The following is a 26056-nucleotide window of genomic DNA, read 5'->3' as shown; positions in this document are numbered from 1 at the left end:
AATCTTAAAAAGAACCCCAAAGCATCAAACTCTTTCCAAGCAACATAACAGTATCCAAAAAAGGGAAATAGTATTTGTAAAAAAGGAAATGGATAGTGAACAACACATGGGTTTTAAATAAAGACAGGATCAGTAGTAGAGTTCTGATCTACCCTTTGCCATCGGGCTTTAATATGGCACTGTTTTTCTGATTATTGTTGAAAATGTTACCTTAAAAGATAATTGATCTTGATTTCTGAGGGGTTTTTGGGTGCCACGTTAAGTTGTATACCCAATGCCTCACTCACCTCACCCATATTTGGGCAAATATCAAAACCTGAGGGCTGTGAGTAATAAGAAAAAACACACCTCTCACAAGCTCCCGCCTTTCAATTCCTAGCTATAATTTACCCAGGAGAAATGAAAGTACTTGTATGAAGATATGAACACTTGAAATATCCGTGGCCCCTTGATTTCCAAATAGCCTCAAACTGGAATCAATCCAAAAGTCCATCAAAAGATGAATGGGTAGCTGAACTGTGGTGTGCCCATACACGGGAACAGTTCTCTACCACAAACAGGAATGCAACCTTGCAGGCCACCCCGGACAGTGCAGGCTGTGCAGGGGCGCGTGCTCACCCGCCTCGGGAAAGAATAAGAGCGCGGCCGCAACCGGCAACGGTCTCCTAGCGACTGAGCGGCAGGGACAACAAACCACTGAGGACCCTGGTCGCCCTGGGTCAAGGGCGCCATGGCGGGCCAGCAGTGGCCCTTACCGGAGCCCCACAAAAGGTGGCTGTTAAAGTCGGACCTGAGGAAGAAGGCGCTCGTAGAGTCGGGGCTGATCAAGCGGTGGCTGTCAGGGCCGAAGCTGGACAAGAAGCCGGAGCTCAACAAGAAGTGGCTGCTAGGACCGGGGCCGCTGGAGCCCTTGCCCCTGGGCATGAAATGTAAGCCCTGGTTCAAGGACAGGGACAAGTTGCCTTCCTGCTATTTCTCCAGGCAGAACAACAAGCTTGGGAAGTGCCCCACCTCCATGGACAGCCGGCGGTGGGTATTTGTGAAGGAGGGAGTGGATGACTTCAGAACAGGCTGTCCATCTACTGAAGATGTGATCATTCGTGGCCCTCGGGAGGGCTTTCTACCCATGATTGCTCATAGAATTCCTCGCCCTCCGCCCAAAAAATTTCACAGGCAGCAGCCCAAGGGAGCAGACCTGTGTTCCAAGCTCTCACTAGCCCAGCAAGCACGGAAGGCCTTTGTAGAGAACATTGAAGCCAGCCTGACCCAGCATCCCTTGGCGAACTGCCCGAATCTGGAGGAAGATCTCCCTCCAGACCTCCTCCTCAAGGTGCTGGAAGTGCTAGATCCTGACAGGGAGCTGGAGGACACGTGGGCTTATTGTGAGGGTGCCAAGGAAAGACAGAAGGCCCCCACACACCCGTGTGAAGAACATCATGAGGAGGTCAACGTGGAACCTCCTGGGGCACTGAACCTGGAACCTCCCCAGGCAGTCAACCTGGAATCACCCTGGAAATTGAAACTGGAACCTCCCGAGGAGGAACCTGAAGAACAAGCCCACGTGGAAACGGCCAAGGAGAGTCTCCTGTCATATTTATTCAGTTTGTTTCCAAAGGAAGACACAAATGCAGCAAGCATAACAGATATCCCCAAAGATCCTGTTTTCCAAAAAGCAAGAAGAACAATTCGTGAATTCTGCAGATGGATCGATGATAAATTTGGAGACATAGGCATTGATGAAGAGTCCATCATGAAAAAGTTTGAAATTGACTTTGAGGGCCCACTCACCCATAATACAGTCAAAATAAAGAAAATAAACCAGCTTCCTTCAAATATAAGGCCCTGCAAACAGCTAGATGAAATAAAGCAGAGAAAATTCTCCCTGCAGGAAGATGACTGGGAAAGGAAACTCCGCAAACGACAAGACCCTTATAAACCCAAACGGGAGAAGATAAGGTATGGAGCATGGTACCTGGACCCCAAATGCTGGAAAAAGCTGGTCGATGACCAGCCTTTTCCTAACCCTAAAGCCGTCCATGACAGGGAATATTGGACCTATCGAAGACATCTTGAACCAGACGTTATTGATGAACTTTATGGACCAATTGCCTTCAAAGATTTCATTGTAAGCAAGGGCTACAAGATGCCAAGTGTGATTGAGAAGATGTTTTTAAGGAAGGGATGGAAATATGAGTCTGTAAAGACTCCTATACACCGTGTAATGAAACTCCTCTCCAAATCCAAAGAGGATGATTCAGGGGATGAAGAGGATTAGACAATTTTATATTTACTACTCACTTGGCTAGTGTCTCTCTCTCATTTTAACATCAGTCAGAATTCACCATGAGTGCCTCACTGTGTATGGACAACTTTGATTCCACAACACCTATAAATTTAACACCTAGTGCTAATAAAAATTTCTAAATGAAAAAAACAAAAACAAAAAACAATATCGAAACTTTGCATGCTAGAAGAGGTTGACAAGAAATATTCATTTATGAAAAGCAAGGATTTACAATCAAGATTATTTTACCCAGCAAAGCTATCCTATCCTATATACTAAAACCCAGCGACCAAAATGGTGGAACGACCAGAACGACCAGAGACCAGAACACCACGGCCCCTAGCCCAGGCTGGGCCCGCCCCCCCCCGCCCCCCCAGGGAGCGGTTAGGGGTGCCCCTAAGCAATGCAATAGGGTGTGAGTTTGATAGGGGAAAGTCAAAGAAATAGGAGGGAAGGTCTTAAGGGACTGTGGGGTTGGGGTGGTCAGCCTGGAGTAGGTTTGGAGTGTTCTGGGGAAGGAAGAGGAAGATCTGATTGGAAAATGGCTCAGCACAGTACCTTTCTCGTTGTGAACCAGGATGGCACCAGCCATGGACTGAATGGGTGGTTGTTTCATGAGTGCACTTGGGACCGACATGTTCATGGCAGTGGCAGTACTCCTGAAACTTCACTTCCAAATAGTAAACAGCTATCAACGTCAAAGAACAGAAAAATCCTCTCCAACTAGAGGCCCTGGACATTGCAATGGGACTGAAGGAAACACCACTTAAGGAGGAGCTAGAAAAACCAGAAGTATGTGACCAGAGGATTGTGGGATTGTGGAGGACGCCTGGGCGCCTACTGCTAGAATGTGAGCCTATTATTGTGCATGTACATAGTCAGCCCTATAGTCCTCAGTCTCACAGTATTTGGACGTGACTTCTGGCGGGAAATTATTTCAATTGAGATTTGCTGTTCCCTTGAGGTGAGGAAGATTGGAATTAAAGGTTTCGTTTATTACCTTGGTTTGAAGCAGAGGAAAATGGGATAGTGACGAATAAGAAACTTTGGAGATAGTGAAGGGCAGTTTGTCCAGACTGTTGAGAGCTCAGAATTAGAGTTTAATTGGGATTAAAATCCTGCTAATAGCACCTGATCCTTGAAATCTGAGCACTCTACTTTTAGGTTTTCCAGTCAAGTTTTTGGAGACTGCCTATTAAAGCATTCCTGGTTGGAAAGTGTTTGTATAGAAGCCCGTAAGTTTTAAGTATTTGCTGTATTTACCATGCTTTGCTCTCTGTAAGGAAAATGGAATAATATTAAATGCCTCATGTTCTCCAGAAGTTTGAATTTTAAAATAAAAAATAAAGAAGAAATATAAATATTAAATATAAAACAGAAGAAGCTTGAGTTTTAGGGGCAATCAGACAGGCAGGCTAGCAATTAGGAGCGATCAGGCTGGCAGGCGAGTGGTTAAGGGCAATCAGGCAGGCAGGCAAGAAGTTAGGAGCCAGTGGTCCCGGATTGCAAGAGAGATGTTTGACTGCTGGTTTAGGCCCGATCCGCAGTGGGATCAGGCCTAAACCAGCAGTCGAACATCCCCCAAAATGTCCTGGATTGTGGGAGGGTGCAGGCCAGGCTGAGAGACACCCCCCCCCCAACCCCCATGCATGAATTTCGTACACTGGGCCTCTAGTCATTTATAATCAAAGAACATATAAAGAACTTTCCAGTCAAGAGAAAGCTAAAAGAGTTCATCACCACCAAACCAGTATTACATGAAATGTTAAAGTGTCTTCTTTAAGAAGAAGAAAAAAGTTAAAAATATGAACAATAAAATGGCAATAAATGCATACCTGTCAACAATTGAATCTAAAAAAAACTAATTAAATAAACAAACAGAACAGAAACAGATTCATATATACAGAGATCATTTGACAGTTGCCAGATGGGAGGGGATTTGGGGTAATGAGTGAAAAATGTGAAGGGATTAAGAAGTACAAATTTGTTGTTACAGAATAGCCATTGGGATGCAAAGTATAGCACGGGGAATATAGTCAATAATATTCTAATAACTGTGTATGGTGTCAGATGGGTGCAAGACTTATTGGAAGTTGTATAATGTTAATCATTAGAGTGTACACCTGAAATTAATATAGTGTGTTAACTGTAATTGAAAAATTTTTAAAAAAAGATTTAAATTTCAAAAAAAAAAGATAAATCCCCATCACCAAGGAGCTCTCTGTGGGACTCTCCCTTGAGCCACAGGAATGACAATATGATTTCCACTTTCCACCCAAGGATGCTTATAAAGGCAATTTGAAGTCTACAGTCATATAGCTGGCACACACAAAACCATTGGAGCACTTTGGGGCCTGCTCACGTGTCAGGACCGGGGATGGGACCAGCTGCCATTACCACCTGGCATTGAGCCTGTGCTTTCTAAGGATAGCACCACCAGCTGCCTTCTCACCCATCAGAGATGGTCCAGATGCCAGGTCTCCACATCCTCTTGGCTGGCACCTGGCCTGATGAGGCTGCTGGATTTAGCAGCTTAGATTCAGGTGGGAGTTAATTCTCAACATCAGCTTTGCAGCTCTAACCATATACAAAATTGCATTCTTGAGGTTGGTCACCAAAGGGTCTCTCCTTTAAAAGTGGGACATTTGTTCCATTGTCTTTTGACCAAAACTGAACCCACTTCTCCCAACCCCTTCTTTTTATATTCTCCACCTCATTTTTTAAAAAGAAGACCCCCACCATGCCCCCCTTTTCAGGTGAAATAGGTTTCTTTGATTTAAACTCCTTCAGTCTCAGTTTAATTTTCTTTCCCTAACATGCCATATTGGCCTTTACTAATCAATCAGTTTTGTCATACCAGATCAGATGCCTCCCTGAAATGCAGATAAATTGCCTGTTATGGAACCATTGTCTACCAATTCTGAGATGTAGTCAGAGAATTCAACCAGATTTGTCAGGCCTGACCTTCTTTTAATGAACTATGCTATGACCAGCCCTTTCTAAATTAAATGCTACTGAGTGGCCTCTCCACACTGGACCCTTAGCTGTCTTCCTATCCACCCCACCTCCCTTTCTCCCAACCCCCTCCAGTCCCCAGCCATAGACAACAACCTTTCATCGCTAAGGAAGCATCTACTTGCAGGGACCTTGACCTGCTTTGACCTGCCTTGACCTCCTCCACTCTGCAGTGGCCCCCCTTGTCAGCCAACTCTGTGCCTTGAGGTCAGCCAGGGACAAATTCTCATTCACAGCCTAGAGCCCAGAGAACAGGGGCCTAGATCAAGGACTCTGCCACTTCATACCTCCCTGTCTGCTTTGCTCTTGACCTAGCACCAGCATTACTATTCTCTGACTACATCTCAGAATTGGTAGACAATGGTTCCATAATAGGGAATTTATCTGCATTTCAGGGAGGCATCTGATCTATTATGACAAAACTGATTGATTAGTACAGTATATTATCAGCAATCCTACTAACTATAGATATTATGATCAATAATATAATATCATTGCTCATATTGTGACACATGATCATTACAAATATTTCAATATTAACAACAGTAACAATAGTGTATGTCGCCATGCTGTACCCTTTTATGCTTTGAGCCTTTCACTCCTTCTATCACCTTTGTGACTCAGATACATTCGTAACAACAGTAGCAACAGCAGCAAACCACAATGATGAGGAGAAGAGATATTCGAACCTTTTATGTGTTCCAGGCATCTGCTAATTATGAAGATTTCAGTTTCCTCTCCCAATAATCCGGGCACTGAGTCACTTTCTTCTACCAGTAACCCACTACTATTTTTTATTGTCATTATGGTTAAGGAAACTGAGGCTCAGAAAGGTTTTGTAACTTTCCTAAGGGAACTCATATCTGGCCCTGAGTTCAAACCTAGGTGTGAAGACTGATTTTTTAAAAAATTTATATAGGTTAGGAGCGCTACATTTAAAGTTCCTAAGTGGAAACTCCGGTGAGCATAGGAATAGGACCTGATGGGATCTCCATGAGGATATTTGCATATTTGAAAGGGTTCACTGGCACCTCACCCCAAGGGAAGGTGTCCATGCTGGGTGGAATTCCCCGACTGCCTTCCTTCTGCCCATCCCAGCCAAAAGTCTGTACCTGAAGTACCCCTTCCTGAGGGTACCAGACACAATATCATCTTTCTCTTAAACTGACAGTGACAAGCAGTAGGGGAGGGGGGTTGAACTTCACCTGCCTAGTCCTGGCTCCTATTCAACATATCCACTGACAGGTGAGAACCCTGAAATTATCCTAGGACTTTCAGTATCCAGCTGTAGGGCAGAAGGTCAGGGAGGCAACGATGTCCGTTGAGAGCGGCTGTGGCTAACTAAACACAGACTTTGGAGACCGACTGACCTAAATCTGTCACTTGCAAGCCATGTGTCCTTGGGCAAGTGACCTAGATTTTCTGAGGTTCAGTTTGTTGGGGATACTAGTACATTCCATGGGGATGCATATAGAACAGGGAGTAGGAAGTCTGGTAATTTCCCAGTGATTTCTAATACAGGCAGAACTTGGTTTATTGTGTTTCACAGATGTTGCATTTTTTTTTAAAGAATAGTTTATTGACTTTTTTTCTAGGGGGGGAAGGCAGAGAGAGAGAGAAGCATCAATGTGAGAGCGGAACATCGATCGGCTGCCTCCTGCATGCCCCCTACCTGGGATTGAGCCTGCAACCTGGGCATGTGCCATGACCAGGAATTGAACCAGCAACCTTTCAGTTCACAGAACAACACACAACCAACCCAGCCACATGGGCTAGGGCACAGATGTTGCGATTTTTACAAAGTGAAGGCAAGACCATCCCCCAGCCAAAAGATTATGATTTGCTTTATTTCAGAGGTCTGAAAACAAACCCACGATATCTCCAAGGTATGCCTGTAGATGTCTTTCTATCCATCTCTCTCTCTCTCTCTCTCTCTCTCTCTCTCTCTCTCTCTCTCTCTCTCACACACACACACACACACACACACACACACAACATAAGAAGGCATCACCACATCTCACACATTAGCCTCTCCATCAGAGGCCCATTATCTCTCCTGTTCAGGTGTTTAATGGAAGCCCCTCTCTCCCCTGACTGGGGAGCTTAATCAATGTGGAATCCTCAGCCTGCCTTAGTGAGCTGGGCATTCCCTTGCAAGGCAGCCTCATTGCCGCTGCGAACAGGGTAATATTTTCCCTTTCTTCATATTCTAATGAATAAATGATATTCCCATTGGTTATTTATCTGCTCCTAGAATTTGAATGGAATTCTACTGATAATTACAGCATTTCACCATTTGATAGGAAATTGGCACCTGGTGCCTGGAGATAATAGCCCAATTCAGTATCTATGAAATATGGAATTTTCTGCTAATTCCTGCCTTGAAATGTGTAAATCATCAGTGGAGTTGGTTATTAAAATTCAGGAGTTGAAAGACCTGGGGCTAGGGGGAGTGGCACTCCTTACTTAAGATGATAGGAACAGTAATGACTGGACCGGCCCTCTCGGCCCGGGAAGGCTCAGAGCAGCTCAGCGGCAAGGAAGGCTCTTGGTAATGTGCTTATCCAGGGGGCTCAGCCCACAGACCTGTGGGTGATCATCGGAACCTGCAGAAATGGGAGACGGCAGCTAGTCACAGGGTAAAGGCGTGGGCTTTGGGGTCAGGCAGATCAGGCTGGGATTCTAACTGTTTGTATCTGGAGGCCACTCTGAGCCTCCATTTCTGTGCAATAAATAACTGCTTTCTCTTTAACCTTTAAATTAACCTAAGATGAAATCCATACATTGCTCATCCATTCATTTAATGACAATTCACTACAGATCATCCTTGGCAGACACTGTGCTGGGAGCTGGGGTGCAGTGGGGAGCAAAGCCAGGTTTATTCTCTGCTCATGAAGATTATTCATGGAGGGTGGGGTGTGAAGTCTGCCACAATGTCTTCATTGATGCAGAATGAATGTAGAGGCCCAGGAAGGAAAACGGACAAATCGTACCCCCCTCCCTGATTGAGGGGAATGCCTGCCTGCAATTAACTCCTCATAAGTTGGAATTGGGGAAACTTTTGGGGGTGATGGAAATATTCCATGTTTTGATTGTGGTGATGACTTACATGACTGTATATGTTTGTCAAAACTCATCAAACCATGCACTTAAAAAGAGGGTTCATTATACTGTACAAAATTCCAGCTCTGTAAACCTGACTTTTAAAGCAAACAAACCCAAACTTCCCCCTCTTAGACATTAAACAGGCAGTGTGACAGCCTGGAGTAGTTGCTGGACCTAAAGACTTCACTAACCAGGAACTCAGAACTTGAAGCAGATGACCAGGACTAACACAGGCTTCCTAACCTTGCATGTCAGCATGTGAGGATGCACAAACACTGCCACTCAACGATGCAAAGCTCAGAAACTGCGCTTTGGGAGTGTCGCCCAACCTGGGTCTGTTGGCAGTAGGGAGAAGAAAGGCCATTGGGGAATAATTGTCATAATTATTCATGTCCGCAGCTAAGCTAAAACCCAACCCCAATGCAGGAATGGGGTCTCTTGTCCCCAGCCCTAAAATGTCTTTCCAAGCTACAATGCCATCCCAGGAACAGCTGTAGTGAGGTGGCGGTCATCCTGCCTCACTCCTTTACCTCACATTGGCCAGGTCAAGGATTGCAGGCTTCCATGCCCAGAAGGCGTTTGAATTCAGCAGGTCACTTAATGTCAAGTTCATCTCTCATGATGTTACTTTACCGTGCCCACCTGCACAAACTCTCAAATGCCCTTCCCTCCTCCCTGATTCCTCCTTCCTCCTTCCCGTCCTCCCTCTCAGTCTCTCCTCACTCCTTTTCTCCTTTCCTAGTATTCCCTTCCTTCCCAACTGCCCCTGCACTGCTCTTCACTGGCACTGCCCTGGGGAAGCTGCTCACAGCTGGAAGGAACTCTGACTCCCTTGCCCTGCCTAGTTTCACGCCCTCCTCCTTGCATGCCCGGGCATGCTGGTAGGCGACGTCTCTAGTCAAAGGGCATCTACTTTAATCCCCAATGAACCTGAGCCCATGCAGTCTTGTCACTGCAAAAGAAGCCGTGATGAGGAAATGAGGTAGCATCAGCTGCCTTGATAATCTCGCCTAAGTCCACTGAGCTCAGCACCAGGTAAGTGAGACTCCACATGCACTTGGATGATATTTTCCTCTCTGGGGCCAAGCGTCGAAACTTGCAGGTGGGCAGTGCTGGGATGGCTACATTCTAACTCCCACCTGGACAGTGACCTGGTGGAAGGCAAGGATGATGCTCCATTCTCGCAGCCCCAGGACTTAGTATAGGATTTGTTAAGGGACCATCTTTTACCAGCATCCCTATCTCACCTTAGCTCAACAAAAGGGTCAAGACAGTCCATGGTGTCAAGGTGCCTTCAAACCTTTCCACATTTCATGGTTCCCATGGCTTTTCCTGAAACCCAGACAATGTCAGTCCTGAAACTGCAGAGCAGAGCAGGCCAATTCCCTGGCTCCATTCTTCTCTGTCATGTCTCAGCTCCTTCTAACAGAGTTCAGAGGTGCCTGGCGGCCCTGGCGTTAGCGACGCATCTCTCTAAGCAGCTCTCTCTCTCTCCAAGGCCACGCAAAGGACATCTTTCCCGCCTACCCTTTTGTGATTTTCTTCTCATGCCAACCTTAATTCTTCTCCTGCTCTGATTACTAAGCACACCAGTGTCTGCTGCTTGAGCGGGGAGGACTTGGTTGTGAGATCTATGGGAACGTGCATGAACCTTGTTCAGGGAGCGTGTTCACAGTTGTGCCAGCCGTGTGCACCTGGCGGGTGAAGGTGTGGGCGGACAGATAGGTGTGTGCTCTCTGAGGCTGGGATGCTGTGGTGACCTCCCTGTGACAGCTCAGCCTTCCTGCCTGTGGAGGGATTTTCACATCTACGATCTCATTCATTTCTTTAACTACTGACTACAGTGATGGTGATGAGCCACTGGCACCCTGCTACCCACCCCTTTCATGCAGGGACAGGGATGTGGTGAATTTAGTGTCCTGGAGAGATGTTGGGGGAGGTTAAGGCTGTAGGGCTTTGGAACTCTCAGTTGCATCCTTTGTTGCAGAATCAGACACGTCATTATCTATAGCAACACTCCCTGCAATTCTTTCCACGTTCTTGAAAGTGTCCCCAGTGGCAGTAGGGGGAGGTGGGACTCAGCCACCCACAGCCAGATGGGGGCCAGATGGGGCTGCTTCTTGTCCTGGCTTCTGGCTCCTACTCCCTCGTTCTCACTGCCTCCCACAGAGAGGACTCTGGCACCCAGCTTCCAGATTCCTAGATGCCCTGGAGGGAGCAAGGGAGGGCATTTGAACCCTCTGTGAAAAGTTCAGGATGAAGGCTTTAGAGATTGGGGGGAAATATTTTCTGAAATTATTTTTGAATACTCTCTGCACTTTCCTGCCAGTGTCTCTCTGGCTGTCTGTCTCTGCCTCTCTCTGCTTCCTCCTCTCTCTCCATCTGTATGTGTCTGTCTCTTCACATCTCTGCTTTTCTCTCCATCTGCTTGTGTGTCTGTGAATGTCTTCCTCTCGCTCCCTCCCCGATCCCTTCCCACTCTGTCTCCTCCTCAATTCTCCCCATAATTCTCTCTTTGATTCTGTCATAGTCTCCCCTCTCTCCACCTTGAGCACCCCAAACAGAGCTGACAGTCATGGGTATCTTGCCATTACCTGGGCTCCAAAATGGGCCTCCTTTTCAGCAAGCAGCAGCATCACACGAGATCTGTACCCTTAAAAAACAATGACTCTGGAAAAAAAAATATTTTGGCTTCACATTGCTTAGTCCCACCCATGCTCTACAATTTCCGCTCCTCCAGCCCCTGGTTGGAGGACTCTTCATCTTATTTCTCCGGTGCTGGTAAATCTATGTTTCTCACTGAGTGGAGGGCACTTGAGGCTGTCCTGCCTATCAGACGTTTCCCTTACATAGAGCTCAAGCTTGAGGCAACGGCTGAAGACTCCTGAGTAAACAAAAAACCATTGACTTGCACACTTTCAATGGATGACATGTATGGGATGTGAATTATATCTCAGACAAGTTTTTATAAAAGTAAACCTAAGGAAGATAGAAAGCGTGTTCCATTGTTCTCAGTTCAGCCTTTGATTTTCTTTCATTGAATTTAGAGACATTTGAATTTTTGAGGTGGAGGACTCACAGAGACAGAAATTATCCATGACTCCATATAAATGCATCACAGGGAAATGCAGGCACTGACTTCCACTGAAATCAGCGGGCTCACCTCCACCTGAAAACAAGGGCAGATGCGTGAACGCATAGCAGGCTCGGCCCTCAGTGGGGATTCTCTCCGATGAAGACAGGCTAATTCCTCTCTCCCCCAGGGCTTAGCACAATTACTCTTCCTCCAGAGGGCTTTGCCTGAACCCCAAGTTTAAAGAATGATCCTTTTATTTATTTATTTTTTTGGTGGGCTGCCCACTTGCCCTGAAAACTTTCTAACAATCATCGTGCTGTACTGTCCCTGGTTTAAGTATCTGTCTTCTCCATAGGATGGTAAGCTCCTGGAATATGGGAATTAGGTCTGTTACATTTAGTGGGCATGAAATAATTGGGCAAGGGGAGACGAAAGAAAGGAGGAAAGAAGACAAGAGTGAGCAAATAAATAAGGGGGCTTGGTATCCAATATGGACATTAAGCTGATCCCAGTCAAATAGGCAACATCCAACATATATTTGTTGAGCACGTGTGTATGATGTTGTGTGTGTCCAACACCATCCTGGGCACTGGAGCCCAGTGGTAACACAACAGACAAGAACCCCTCATGTCATGGAGTTTGCCTTCTAGCCGGGGAAGAAACAGATGATGACGATAAGTCAGTAAACCATGTGGACTCGTAGAAAGTGACACATGTTATGGAGAAACAGAAGAGTGGGGGAGTGCTGGAGAGGCATGTGTGACCACTGGCTAGACATTGTTCCTTGTTCTGTGCTGGCCTGACATCTGTGGGGAGATGGAGGCTCAATAGACAGGGGGAAAGTGGAGCATCTGGCACAGGACTGAGACAGACACAGTGATCACGCTTTGGTGTTCTCTGTGCACCCAAGACTTTAGGCAGGGATTCCAGGAGCAGAAAGGGAGATGCATGGGGCTGGGACAGACCGCCTTCTGGCTGTGGGAACAGAGGAGCTGGGGAACCAGACCCCGAGTTGGAGCCCATGTTAGCACCGCCACCCCCCCCCCCCATTCTAGTTTTGTAAGCACAAGACTTGGCACATTAAAAGCATAAAAAGGGTTGAAACAAATGGTGCAAACCACAGCTAGAGAAAGAGGAGGCGGGATGAGGCCATGAGGCCAAGCTGATCACAGGCCCCGGGGAGGGGAGAGAGCGCGTGGCCAGCCGCGGGAGAGGTCGCTGCTGCCCAGCTGCTCTCTTTGAACTTGGTATTTTTCCACAGCAAACAGAAGCCCAAAGCTTGTTGGCAGTGGAGCCACATCCCGAGGGTAGAGAGGGCAGAGCAGCTGGCTGAGGGGAGCCAGACTGGGCGGAAGCAAACACAGGAGGAGGAGGAGGAGCAGGAGGAGGAGGAGGAGAGGCAGAGTTTCAGGGCTTCCTAGTTGGAAGCTCCAGGGGGAGTCAGGGCCAGAGTTAATATTCACCAGGTGCCCTGGCAGTCGGGCAATCAGTCATGGGAAGTGAGGGAAGAGCAGGGCAGCAGGTCACCTGAACGTGGTGTGGTCCCTGGAGATCCTGAAGAGGGCTCTGCCAGACATGTGCACAGCATAGCAGCCAGGGCAATTACCATCAGGATGATAACAGCATCAGCCAGCACTTAGTATTATTTTTTAATATATTTTATTGATTTTTTTACAGAGAGGAGGGGAGAGGGATAGAGAGTTAGAAACATCAATGAGAGAGAAACATCGATCAGCTACCTCCTGCACACCCTCCACCCGGGGATGTGCCCGCAACCAGGGTACATGCCCTTGACCGGAATGGAACCTGGGACCCTTCAGTCCGCAGGGCGACGCTCTATCCTCTGAGCCAAACTAGTTAGGGCTATTTAAAAATATATATATATATATATATATATATATATATATATATATATATATATATATATTTCAGAGAGGAAGGGAGAGGGAGAGAGGGAGAGAAACATCAACGATGAGAGAGAATCATTGATTGGCTGCCTCCTGCATGCCCCTCACTGGGGATTGAGCCCATAACCCAGGCATGTGCCCTGACTGAGAATTGAACTGCAACCTCCTAGTTCATAGGTCAATACTCAACCACTGAGCCATGCCAGCCTGGCAGCCAGCACTTATGGAGGAATTGCTTCTAGGACACTGTGCAAAATAAAACATGGATTATCTCACTCATCCTCATAGCAAAACCAGGAATCATTCTGTGAATTATGAATCATTTGGCAACAAATGACCAAAAACCAAACTCAAAATGATGAGAAGCAGAAGGGGAATGTGTCAACTCATGCAACTGAAAACTCCAGGAGTGGCTGGCTGCAGGCATGGCTGGATCCAGGGACTTAAATGTTATAGGGCCCAGTCTTTTTCCTAATCTCTTGAGTCTGCTTCCCATTTCTTGGTACCCTGCTCAGACAGGTTTTTGTGGTAGGAATGGACTGTAGCTACTCAAGCCCACTTCAAGGTAAAGTACAGTAGGCGGAAAAAGTACCTTTTCACTTTCCTGAAGTCCCAATAAGTCTCATGGCTTCTCATTGGCTCAGATGGGCATCATGAGCCCATGTTTGGCTTCTCATTGGCTCAGATGGGCATCATGAGCCCATGTTTGGCTTCTCATTGGCTTGGACAGGGATCTCGAGCCCATCCTTGAAAAGATTACTAGAGCTGGAGGGACATCTTGGCTTACACATACTACTCAGTCAGGAGTGGACACTATATCATAATGAATTGGACTGGATGCTCAAATGAGCACTAGAGGTAGTGCTAGAGATAGGTAAATGGCGACAAGTGGTAAAAAATAAAAATGTCCATACTTGGCGCTGTTATCACCTCCGTTTTGTAGATGGGGAAAGTGAGGCTTGGAAAGGTACAGGCACTTGTCCAAGCAGGTCAGTGGTGGAGCTGAAACAGGAGCTGACATCATCTGTGGCCGCTCTCAGCTCCCAGCCCATCTCTCCCCACCACCAGCTCCTCAGCTCCTGCTGCTTGCTCCTGGGCCCTCCCTCTTTCCTGATGTGTCCTTGGAGCTGCCAAGTCCTCCAAGACACCGGGCAAGCATTAGGGCTGACCTGAAGACAGCAGGAGTTGTCGCGAGGCCACAGGCCCATCAATCCTGTCAGTTTCAGAGGACCATTCCCAAGGCAAAGGGTCACTGATACCATCCTCTCCATCTTCTTTAATGCTAATTACTTTTTTTCCCACGTCAACATAAAAATCATCGTAAATGTCCTCATTAAAGTGGCTGTAATTTCTGGTCGCAGAACCATCAGCTCAGCCCGGGAAAGACTTTCGGGGAAGAAAAGGTTCTCCGAGCCACGATGGCAATTCCGAGTGATTTAGAATATCAAGTTTGTATGATTTTTAATCATTAAAATAGATGTAAAAACATATTTCATACACAATCTTTTATCTTACACTTATTTTTATATTTCTCTATAACAATTTATTGCGATGCATATATCACCATTACATCAGACATTTATGGCTCCATTAAAATTCAATGCCACCATAAATTTGGGCCAGTTAAAGTGGTGACATTTGTAACAGCTTCCACAAGGGCATATTTTATATGTAAAGTGAAACTTTGAGAAGAAACTTTTTGTTAAAGAAACAAAAAAACACACCTGTGTAGGGTAGGAAAGGGATGCAGGACTTTCCTGTTATCTGAAACACCTAATGCCTACGTATTAAGAAGCCAGACTTTTGCTAAATACTATGCTATTTCCAGTATTTAGGGATTAACGGGAATCCCATGGTAATGCTATCATTGACTAGAAATCCTTCAGCAGCCTCAGACCTGGGAGAATTTCAGAAGTAAGGGAAATAGGAAATCAGATGCCTAAACAAGGCAGTGTCCACAGTGAGAGGTTTTCTGATTCTGGAGCAGAAGAGTTTTGAGGGAGTGGCAGGATGAGGGGCTGTGGTTTTCCATCACTTGGTCCAAGATGATGTGAGCTACTTCCAGGAAACATGAGATCTCTTCTCTCTCTCTCTCTCTCTCTCTCTCTCTCTCTCTCTCTCTCTCTCCAGCAGAAGGTACTAGAGCAGCCTTTTATGAAGTCTTTTTATCAATGACTTGAAAAGTGGCGATATATATTTCTTCTTCTGAAGGAACCTTTATCCTGGAATGCTCCAAAGGAAAGGAACAAGTCCTGATCGCTTCTGCATCCTTGGGCTCTAAGAATATCTGATACACAGTACACATATATCCACTAACACCGGTATTCAACTTATTGAGACTGATGGGCAAGGCGTCCACATAGAAATCTTTGGTAGTCAATGCCTAACTGGACATGATTGAGGGTCCAGTTCTACAGAACAGAATAGTATCTTATAGGACTTGAGAGAGAGAGAAGTGAGGGCCTGTGAAAACTTGAAGATTCATGGAAGAGTAAGGGGTCAGGTGGGTATGACTTACCCTCCACAAGTATGACAAGGGTTATAGTGGGCAGAAAGAACCTGGAGGGCTGAATTTGAGCAACCTCAGGGACTTCCTGTGGAGAATGACCATCTGGCAGAGGGGTGGGATAAGGTGAAGTTGAGTTTACTCAGCATCACCATCTGTATAACAACACGGACAACAAGCTCTCATTGAGCACGTGTTGTGTTGTGGAGGTTACATGCTATGCATAACAATGCAGATAGCAAAGGATTATTTTCACCTACTGTTAGCCTGGCAAGCTTCTAAGTGTTTTTTTCAGATGAACTCTCTTTAATTCTCACAACCACAGTAAGGGTGGGTATTCTGTTGTATTCTGCTGGAGAGAATGGAGAAAGGGATTAGATATGCAGGTTAGAGAGACATTCTCTATTTCTCCAGGAGTGTCTCTGCTCACGAGAAGAAACAGGAGCTGATACACTCATGTCCCAGGGGTAAACTTAATTGGGGTATTGAGTGGACACGTTTTGTTATCCTTTCTGACTAATGCCACTGGCTGTGGGTTGTAATCAAGTGTCATCAGAGGCAATGCCGGCGAGATCCGACAAAGCAGAGTCCTACTAACCCCTCGAAAGTATGCCCTGTGGAGAGAGGAATTCTTTTCATTCTCACAAGGGGATCAGGACACCTGATAACTGTGCTGTCCAATACAGGAGCCTTAGCCACATGTCTACCCAGCACTTGAAACACTTGAAACATGGCTAGTGCCACATATTAAAATGATAACATACAAAGTTAAATTGAGCATCTAAAAAGAATTCCATCTCTTGATTCTTGCTTGTTTTAATGTGACTATTGGGACATTTAGAAGCACATGTGGGGTTGCATTATATTTCAAGCAGACAGTGCTGACTTCAAGTGTTTACCTTCTTTTAGTAGAAAGGACATATCTTATGAAATAAAGACATCTGGAGGGCTCCTTCTTCATCGTGCCACCAACTTCTGGGCGAGGCTGCACTTGTATAAAACTTTGAGTCACATCTAACTGGTGTGAATCACATGTCCCCAGAACACCATCTATACCTCCTGCCTTTGCTGGTGCCGTGTTCTGTCTCTGGAGTTCTTTTCTGTTATCTCTCACCGTGCTCACCTGGCACACTCCTAGCCATTCTTTAAACCCCATCTCAGAAGCCCCTGCCTACTTGTAGCTGCTCTGTGATTAATTGCTCTGTTCTTTGGGCTCCAACAGCACCTTGAAATTCACTTTCTCTACTACTGCTCTGATCATCTTGTGTGTTTAATCTGTTCATAAACCTATCTCCATAGCAGCTCATGGAATCTCTTGAGGTCAGTAATTTTAAGGTCATCGGAGGCTGCTGGACATGGCTCATAGCTGATCACAGGAGCCACTGGGTGTCTGTCTTCCCAACTCCACTTTCAGTAGCTTCATGTTGATAACCTGAAATTGGCCATAGTGGAGTATTTACACCACAGAAATTGGCACACAATGTAAATCAGGAACTTTAATGGAGTGGGAGGAGGGGAGAGCCAGTTCTTAAACATTTATCAGCTCACACTGTTTTGAAGTAAAATAAAATAAAAGACTTTTGTCATCTGAATCAGTTTCAGAAAACGGTGGTCATTTGGGGAGGGGGGATTAGATAGAGAAATGTCACTTTCTCTCAGATCCAGACAGTTTAAGGAGCTCTCTCTGCAGGCTGCAATCTTTAAGCTCTGGTAGAAAGATGATGGATTATACTAAGCGATTATAAAAACTTCCTTCCCAGCTCTAAAATTCACTGATTCTGGGCATTATGCATATCACTTACCAGTAATTAACATTAATAATGCCCTACATTTGTGCAGCCCTTATCTTTCTTTTTCCCCAAAGAGCTTTCATATCCTTTATGCCATTTGACACCCCTGTGAAGCAAGATGACTTCTCCACTGAATAGAGCACTTAGTAAGTCCCGCATAGACTTTTGCTTAAAATAAAGCAGATTTGTCCGTAGTTGTCCTTGGTCTGAAAGGGGATAGGGGCCACAGGATGAAGTGGATCAAAATTTTCTGAGTCCAGGCACTACAAGCTCTGAGGGGGGCAAGACACTTACCTAAAGCACTGCAGGTACAGGCTAGCAGAGCCTTGCAAGTTCCAGGAAAGCATTGATGATGAGGGATATGGGGGGTTGGTAGTGGTCAGAAGAACTGAAAAATAGTGTCTCCATATAATATCAACTACTCTAACAGAAGGAAAACATATACTGACTCAAAATTAGAGGTTTTATGTTTGATCCCAATCCTCTGAACGTTAAAACCACTTGCAGGACTTCCTTCCATTTCACCACTCACTGAGCCATTGGGCTCTCAGAATCACAGCACTGGGCTTTGTGGGAGATAGTTTGCTTCATGGATCACAGAAGCAAACTCTCCTTACCCCTCAGAGAGTGATCTCTCACATTGAAGATGAACAGGCATTTTACAAAGGTTTCAGAAAAGGTTGGTAACTCAGCTCTTTGAATTACTTGTGATGTGAGGACCTTCTTAGGAGGCTAAGGAGGAACAATTTAGACAAACTGGATCTAGAACTTCTCTCACTCCTCCACTTTGGATGCATACAACTTTGAGATGCATATTGTATTTCAGAGTGGACACAGAAGTATATTGAGAGGAAAAGAACTTGCATAGATCATTGTCCGGAAAGAGTGTCCATGTGTGTGTGTTAAACTTTAATAATGGCCTTCCTTTGATATGCCTCAGTTCTTATAACGTGCTTATAATAATTCTAGAAATAAGTATTTTTTTGTGCCATTATGTAGAATATTTAAGAGAAAAAAAGCTTAGATGGTTTAAGTTGTCTATAAACTCTATTCTTTGCGGACTAGTTATTATTTTACTATTTATTCTCAATAATTTTTTAATGATTGTACAGAGTTTTGACTGCATTTTTCACCTGTGAGTTATGTCTCTGTTTCCATATGGCAGAGAAAATCCCTCCAATATGTACAGTGGTGTTGTTTCTCTCTCTGAGACCTGTGTACAGGACTTGTTCTCCAATAGTGCTGGAACCAGCTCCCACTAGCTGCCAAGAGCCCATTGTTAAAGTTTAAGGAAATCTGCCAGGTGATTGATGTCATATTGGCAGCTCAGCTGAAATTGGCCGTAGTGGGAGTATCTACACCATGGAAACTAGAAAATGCTTCCCCCAGAGAGCTGGTTGTTAAGCACTTACTAGCACACCACTGCTATTCTCTACTTAAGGTACTGCTGCATTATGCCATTCGATCTCATTTAATTTTAATATTCATGGAGAAATGGACAACTGTGTTGAGGTCATAGTCTTAATAGGAAAACCAAAGGACTGAACCCTGCAAGAAAGCAGGAGCAATACAGGATTCTCTACTCATTACCCATTAACCTCTAGGCATTTGGTAACTATCTAAGAGTAGCATATAGCCTTTCCTTTTGTTCCATTTCCTCAGTGGTCCTCAAGCTTTATGAATATGAGTTGACACACAAGCATTGTTAATGCAAAGCCACTTTATGGGAGTATTAGGGGGATTGAGGGTATTTTGGCCATATAAGTCTTATGCTGGAGCTGGCATAATATGGTAGTTAAAAGCCAGACACCTGGCTTTGAACCTGAGCTCTGCCACACAAGCTACTTACCCTCTCCAAACTTCAATTTCTTCATCAATAAGATGAAGGGTAATGTTGGTCCCTTACCGCTAAAGTTCTTATTAAATGGTGTTAATATATGTAACATGCTTAGTATTATTCCTTGTGCCTAGTTAGTGCTAGATGCATGTTAGCTATTATTATTAGGAAGCAGGGGAGTGTTTAATGGATGACTGGCAGCTGAGCGAGGGTTAAATTGGATGGGGCCAAGACGGGGAGTCTCAGTTAGGAGCCTGTTGCTTTAGTCCAGCCTGACTCTTGAATGCATTGTTGATGTCATGTGGCTATTGGGCATTACATAGACTAAGCCAGTGGCTTTTCCTGAAACTTAACCTAGAACCCAAAGGGCCATGGTGGACCACAAAAGAAGGCTGCTTTCCTCGGTTATCTGTTTTGCCAACTTCCATCCAATTCACTTCAGAGCCAGAGGGCATGATGAAGAGGGGAGAGTGGTTGGAGATGAAGTTAGAGAACAGGCAGGCCTGGGACCTTGAAAGATTCAGAGGCTGTAGTGAACATTTAGATTTTGTATAAAGTGTAATAGAAAGCTATGGAAATGTAGGCAGGGAATTCTACTGTGCTAGGCACTAGGAGAGATACAAAGATGTAGGTGGTCATAGGGACTCTCACACTAAAAGGGTCCTCTTTATCAGCTATTATTTAATCTCTGAGAGCCCAGTTCTCACATCTTCCAGATGAGCAGAAAAATCCCCTCAACATCCCCCTGTACCTCCTGCAGTGGATAGACATGTGAAAGGCCGTGGGGCTGTAGTATGATATGATAATTATAGGGAAAGGGCATGCAGACTGGGCCTCCCCTAGGAAAAGTTGGAAATCCTACAGAGAGGGCAGGAGACAAGATTAATGTGACCTCGTAGGGCCTCTTCCCATTGCAGTTGCTCCTGATGGCCTTATTGGGGACCACCTTTGCTGTGAAGTGTGTCATATCTCCCAAATTCCCTGGCTGGTCTCTTACCTCCTTCCACATCCAGGCCCTGTCTCATGTCCTGTGGCCAATAATAAAGATAAATTTGAGAAGTAATGGATAAAGACCCAGTCCTTGTAGAGCAATAACATTTATCATGGCTTAACTAATCTGGCACCATTTCTGCCTGCTGCCTGCCTTCCCAACCATCGAATGACTAATTGATAACTAATTTCCTCAATTTGTACTTCATTACTTATTGCAGCAGAAAAGCTTGCACCTAACTCTATGAATCAAATAGACTTCATGAAATCACCGGAGATGTTACTTGCCAGAGTTCTTTGGCCATCTTAGCAGGAAAAGTGGCCTCTTCACAATAATACACCATGAGTTTTCATGGCATGTCAGGACCTGGGCTATGCATATTACATTTGTGTAACAGAGGACTGTCCTAGATGGTAAAATAGATAAAACCCTAACTGTTTCAGCTTAGCATAGTAGGTGCTTATTTCTGTATCGCTGACCATTTCAATCAGGTGTTCCTGGTTGGGAAGGGATGCGGGACCTTTGTTCCATGTAGTCACTCAGGTTGATTGAGACCCAGTTGATTGACACTCTGCCATCATCACGGAATAGCATCCAAGCTTGCCCTTGGTGTTGACAGTCAGCCAGCAGAGGGGGAACAGAGCATGGAGGAGCATAGGCGGGGAGTTTGTAATGGGTTAGCCCAGAACACATCATTTCAGCTCATATTGTATTGGTCATCACTCAGTCACAGGTAGCCCGGGAAATGTAATCTAGCTGTGACACAGGAGGAAATGGGTTTTGTTGGACAGATTGCCACACATGTGCTTTCAATTAATCCTTACAGTGATGCTGAGGTTGGCCATCCTCCCCACTTTACAGATGAGGAAACTGAGACTTGGGGAGGTTAAGTAACTTGCTTAAGGTGAAAAGCTAGTAAGTGGAGGAGCAGAGCCTTCAACTCAGATCATCTGATTTCCAAGTCCATGCTTCCAAGCACTGTGGTAGATGGCTCCCTTCAGGTCTTAAGCCCTGGGAAGCTCTGAAGATGAACCCTTCCCCCTTGCTGTGCTCTGATCTGCACCACTTTTGCTGAACCTGACCCTCCATGAAGTCCTCTGCTTCAGGGGTACGTTGTTCCCCCTCCCTATAGCCCTGACTCTCCTGGTGAGAACAGAACCAGAGTATCTTGTGAACTTCCAGAAACCCAGGATTGGATGCCTGATGGTGCCCAGGTTCAGTGATACTGAATTCTGAGGCTGGCCACCCACATGTGTTTCTCTGTGGGCAGCCCAGAGCAAGTGTTAAACTGAGCCAGGAAAAACTCCACTAATTAAAGCTTTTCTGAACTCTGCTGTCCATGGGCTTTTTAACAAGTGATGCTATTAATCCTACATGTTCTCAAATTTTCATTTATTTGTTGGGGGGGAAAAAGTTGAAGGCGAGATTGTGGTATTTATCCTTGGAATAATGTTGCCATAGTTACCTCTCAACTTTATTATAACAGTGGTGCAATAATTGAAGCAGGGAGACCTGGAGATGCTCTCGTAACTGTGAGCTTGGCCCCCAGGATGGGCATGAAAAGCATCCCTTAGATGGGGGGAGGAAGAAGGGAGCTTGGCCTCAGCAATTAACCCCAAAAAGCAGCACAGTGGTCTTATGTACTTGATGAGAGTGTTGCTTGGTGATGTCCAGAGTGAGCCATTTCTCTGAAGTTGCTTTGTTTCTACATTGTTTTACAGGAATGCTCTTAGAATGCAAGAATGTAGTGTCTCCATGGAAACTGGAAATGTACAAAATTAAGACCCAGAATAGGAAAGCTTCTATAAGCACAGTGCCGCTGATCACTAATAAAGAAGCGATGTGTTGGGAGCTTTTGAGATCCTGCTCCCTGGCATATGTCATCAGTTTGGCTCAAATAAATGCTCATAAAAATTCAGAAAAAGATGTGTTGCAAGGACAAGGTGTTGGATGTCAGAAGAGATAGGGAATGATAAACTGGACATCTTAATCTAACCAATAACTTTTGGGATATGGTGGAGAAAGGTTATGAATGCACATCCTGGAATGTGTGATCTGTCAGACAGAAGCAGGCGTGGCAATACCCCATTGAGGGAAAGGGGCTGCTGCCCACATGGCAATGGAACCTTAACCTCACCTTCCTGGGGAGTTCATTTGGAAGCAGGTTTAAGTGGGACGTGAAAGAGGCAGCATGATATAATGGAAAGCACCGGGTCAAATCTTCAGCTGCTGAAGCTCCATTCCCACTTCTGAAGAATGGGGTAGCTAATGGTGTATACTATTCTGAGGTGCTGTAAGGATTGTATGTACATGTACATGTGTATGTACATGTGTATGTATATGTTTCCTTTCTTCAATCTGCTTCAGATAGTCATTTTGGCAGTATCAGTGGGGGCCCTTTAGCCTGCCTCCCTTTGCATGAGGACAAGGTTGAGTTTACATTGTCTGACCCTGCACAGGGGCATGAGCTCTGTGTGAGGCTTACAGCGTAGTTGATGGAAACGTGAGGCATCTCCTAGTTCAACTGCTTTCTGTCCATGGCGGGAATGGTGAAGTCCCTAGTCCCACATATCTCTGCTCCAATGCTGCCACTTCTTCTGCGGCTCCCTCTCCATGTCTCACACGGTCCTGTGTACTCATTTCCCTCTGCCCACATCTTACACATTTCCTGAAATGCCACACAATTCTGTTGGGACATTCACATACATGAAACTCCTGGCTCCCCTTCTGTAGCCACTTGTTAGCGATTTCTGTAGCTCTTCCCATCTCTGTTTTCTATTGTGATAGAAAGGGCTGTACATATTCAATGTGTACAACTCGATGAGCTGGGGGGTATTTATACACCCATGAAAGTCTCATTACAGTCTGTGCCATAAATGTATTCTTTGCCTCCAAAAGTTCCCTCCTTCCTCTTTTAATAATAATCCTATCTACTAAAAGAGAAACATGGTAATTAGCCGTACGTCTGCTACCCTTCCCATAGGCTAATCAGGTGATATGCAAATTAACTGCCAGCCAAGATGGCGGCCGGCAGCCAGGCAGCTTGAAACTAATATGAGGCTTGCTTGCTTCAGTGACGGAGGAAACCAACGTTCCCCTCCTACCTTGCCAGCCTCTGAGCTTGCAGTTTGAAACATTGTTACAAATATAGAAGCTAAACAAAACCTCAGAAACCTGTTTTCAGCCAGCCAGGATCTCAGAGCTGGAGTTGATATGGTGTTTTGATTATAGAACCCAAACAAACTAGATACCTGCTTTCAGCAGCAGAGGCCTCAGAGCTGGAGCCAGAGCTAAAGCTGGCCCAGAATAAAAAGAAAAAAGAATAAAAGGAGCAGTTGAGAGTTTCAGTCACCCGCCCGCCTGAAAACAACCCTCAGCCCCTCACCCAGACTGGCCAGGCACCCCAGTGGGGACCCCCACCCTGAAGGGTGTGTGACCAGCTGAAAACAGCCATCATCCCCTCATCCAGGCTGGCCAGGCACCCCAGTTGGAACCACACCCTGATCCAGGACACTCTTCAGGGCAAACCAGCCGGCCCCCACCCATGCACCAGGCCTCTATGCTATATAGTAAAAGGGTAATATGCCTCCCAGCACCGGGATCAGTGGAGCTGAGAGGCCTCCCGGCACCAGGATCAGTGTGACAGGGGCAGCGCCCAAACCCTCTGATTGCCCTGGGGCTCTGTTTGTGACAGGCTGTGGTGCCCCAACCCCCTGATCGGCCCTGCTCTGTGTGTGACAGGGTGTGGCGCCCCAACCCCCCCGCCCCCCATGGACCCTGCTCTGTGTGTGACGGGGTAGAGTCATAACCTCCCCATCGGCCCTGCCCTGAGTGTGACAGTGGCAGTGCCCCAACCCCCTGATCGGCCCTGCTCTGTGGGTGTTGGAGGGTGGCGCCCCACCCCGCTGATCCGCCCTGCTCTGTGCGTGACGGGGGAGCTCCCCAACCCCCTGATTGACTCTGCTCTGTGCATGACAGGGGGTGGCACCCCAACCTCACCATCGACCCTGCCTTGAGTGTGACAGGGGGAGGTGCCCCAACCCCCCAATCGGCCCTACCCTGAGCATGACTGAGGGTGGCATTGCAACCTCCTGATCCGCCCTGCTCTCTGCATGACAGGGGGCGGTGCCCCAACTCCCCAATCAGCCCTTCTCTGAGCCCAACCAGGGGCTGCACGTAGGGATTGGGCCTGCCCTCTGCCACCCGGGAGCAGGCCTAAGCCAGCAGGTCGTTACCTCCCAGGGGTCCCAGACTGCGAGAGGGCACAGGCCGGGCTGAGGGACCCCCCCCCTCCCCCCAGAGTGCACAAATTTTTGTGCACCTGGCCTCTAGTAACAACAATAATTATCTTTATGATGATGATGCTAAGAACACTTAACATAAGTTTTACTCTTAGCAAAATTTTCAGCATGTTGTAATATAGTATGGTTAACTATTGGCTCTATGCTGTGTATAGGACTTACTCATCTGGTTTAACTGGGACTGTGCATCCTTTAATTAATATCTCCCATTTCCCTCCCCCAGCCCATGGGAACCATCATTCTCCTCTCTGTGTCTATGAGTCTCAATATTTTAGATTCTTAATATAAGAAGATTCATGCAGTATTTGTCCTGGATTATTTCACTTAACATAATGTCCTCCACGTTTACCCATATTGTCACACAACAGGATTTTTTCTAAGGCTGAATAATATTCATCATTGAATGCATACATCATGCTTTCTTCATTCACTCATTTGCCCATCGACATTCAGGCTGTTTCCATATCTCGGCTATTGTGAATAATGCTGCAATGAACATGGAGTGCAAGTATCTCTTTGAGATCCTTGTTTCATTTCCTTGTGATAAATGCCCAGAAGTAGGATGGCTGGATCATATGGCAGTTCTATTTTTCATTTCTTGAAGGATCTCCCCACTGTTTTCCACAGTGGCTGCACCAATTCACATTCCCACCAGCGGTGCACAAGGGTTCCCTTTTCTCCACATCCTCACCAACCAATGTTACCTTTATTTTTTTAAGTAACTATTCTGTTGGGTGTGAGGAGGTATGTCATGGCTGTTATTAATGGCAGAGACCTGAAGGAGGTTCCCTTTTTTTCCAATGACAACCATCTGCTGGCTCTCTGTGTGGGTAGACCCATAGCTCTCAAACTAGTCTCTGTCCCAGCCCAGGGCTCTGCACTGTTTCTCAAGGGCCTCTGCTTTTTAAAAAGAGAGAAGGTGCCACTGTCTGTGATGGAGGGTGTTCACCTGATCTGCCCAATCTCATCAAGTAAAAGGGAGCCATAGTCCTCTCAGGCATTGGGCACATGGAGTAGTTCTCTCTGGAAGCACAGGGAAGGGAGTCTTACCTAATGACTGGACATCTGTGTCCAGCAGTCTTAACGCTGCACTTCAATTGCACTGGAAGTGTAGTGTCTATAATCTTATAAATTGCAATTAGTACCCCATTGATTTAAAAAAAAGATCTGAATCTCAATATGCCGAGGCATGTGATTGACTGATGTGGAGTAAATGGCAGGGATTTTTTATCTAACAAACTAGA

General features: G+C 45.9%; 2 protein-coding genes across 7 annotated transcripts in view; both read left to right on the top strand.

Annotated features, from left to right (window-relative positions):
* The window catches only part of RBFOX1 (RNA binding fox-1 homolog 1), a 2169222-nt gene that overhangs the window by 475120 nt on the left and 1668046 nt on the right, over positions 1–26056 (top strand). The gene's annotated exons all lie outside the window — the stretch shown is intronic.
* Positions 672–3611, top strand: LOC308518381 (protein FAM47E-like). The gene has a single exon (XM_081090096.1). It carries the CDS (start codon positions 731–733, stop codon positions 2273–2275), a length of 1545 nt encoding a protein of 514 aa, XP_080946222.1. The 5' UTR covers positions 672–730; the 3' UTR covers positions 2276–3611.

This window comes from Myotis nattereri (assembly GCF_964212035.1).
Source record: "Myotis nattereri genome assembly, chromosome: 4".
NCBI lineage: Eukaryota > Metazoa > Chordata > Mammalia > Chiroptera > Vespertilionidae > Myotis > Myotis nattereri.
The sequence above is the reverse complement of the archived record's forward strand: the minus strand, read 5'-3'. Positions and strand labels throughout refer to the sequence as shown.

Bases quoted from the DNA above. Each gene is read 5' to 3' on its own strand.
- LOC308518381 (XM_081090096.1), top strand. From the start codon at position 731: ATGGCGGGCCAGCAGTGGCCCTTACCGGAGCCCCACAAAAGGTGGCTG.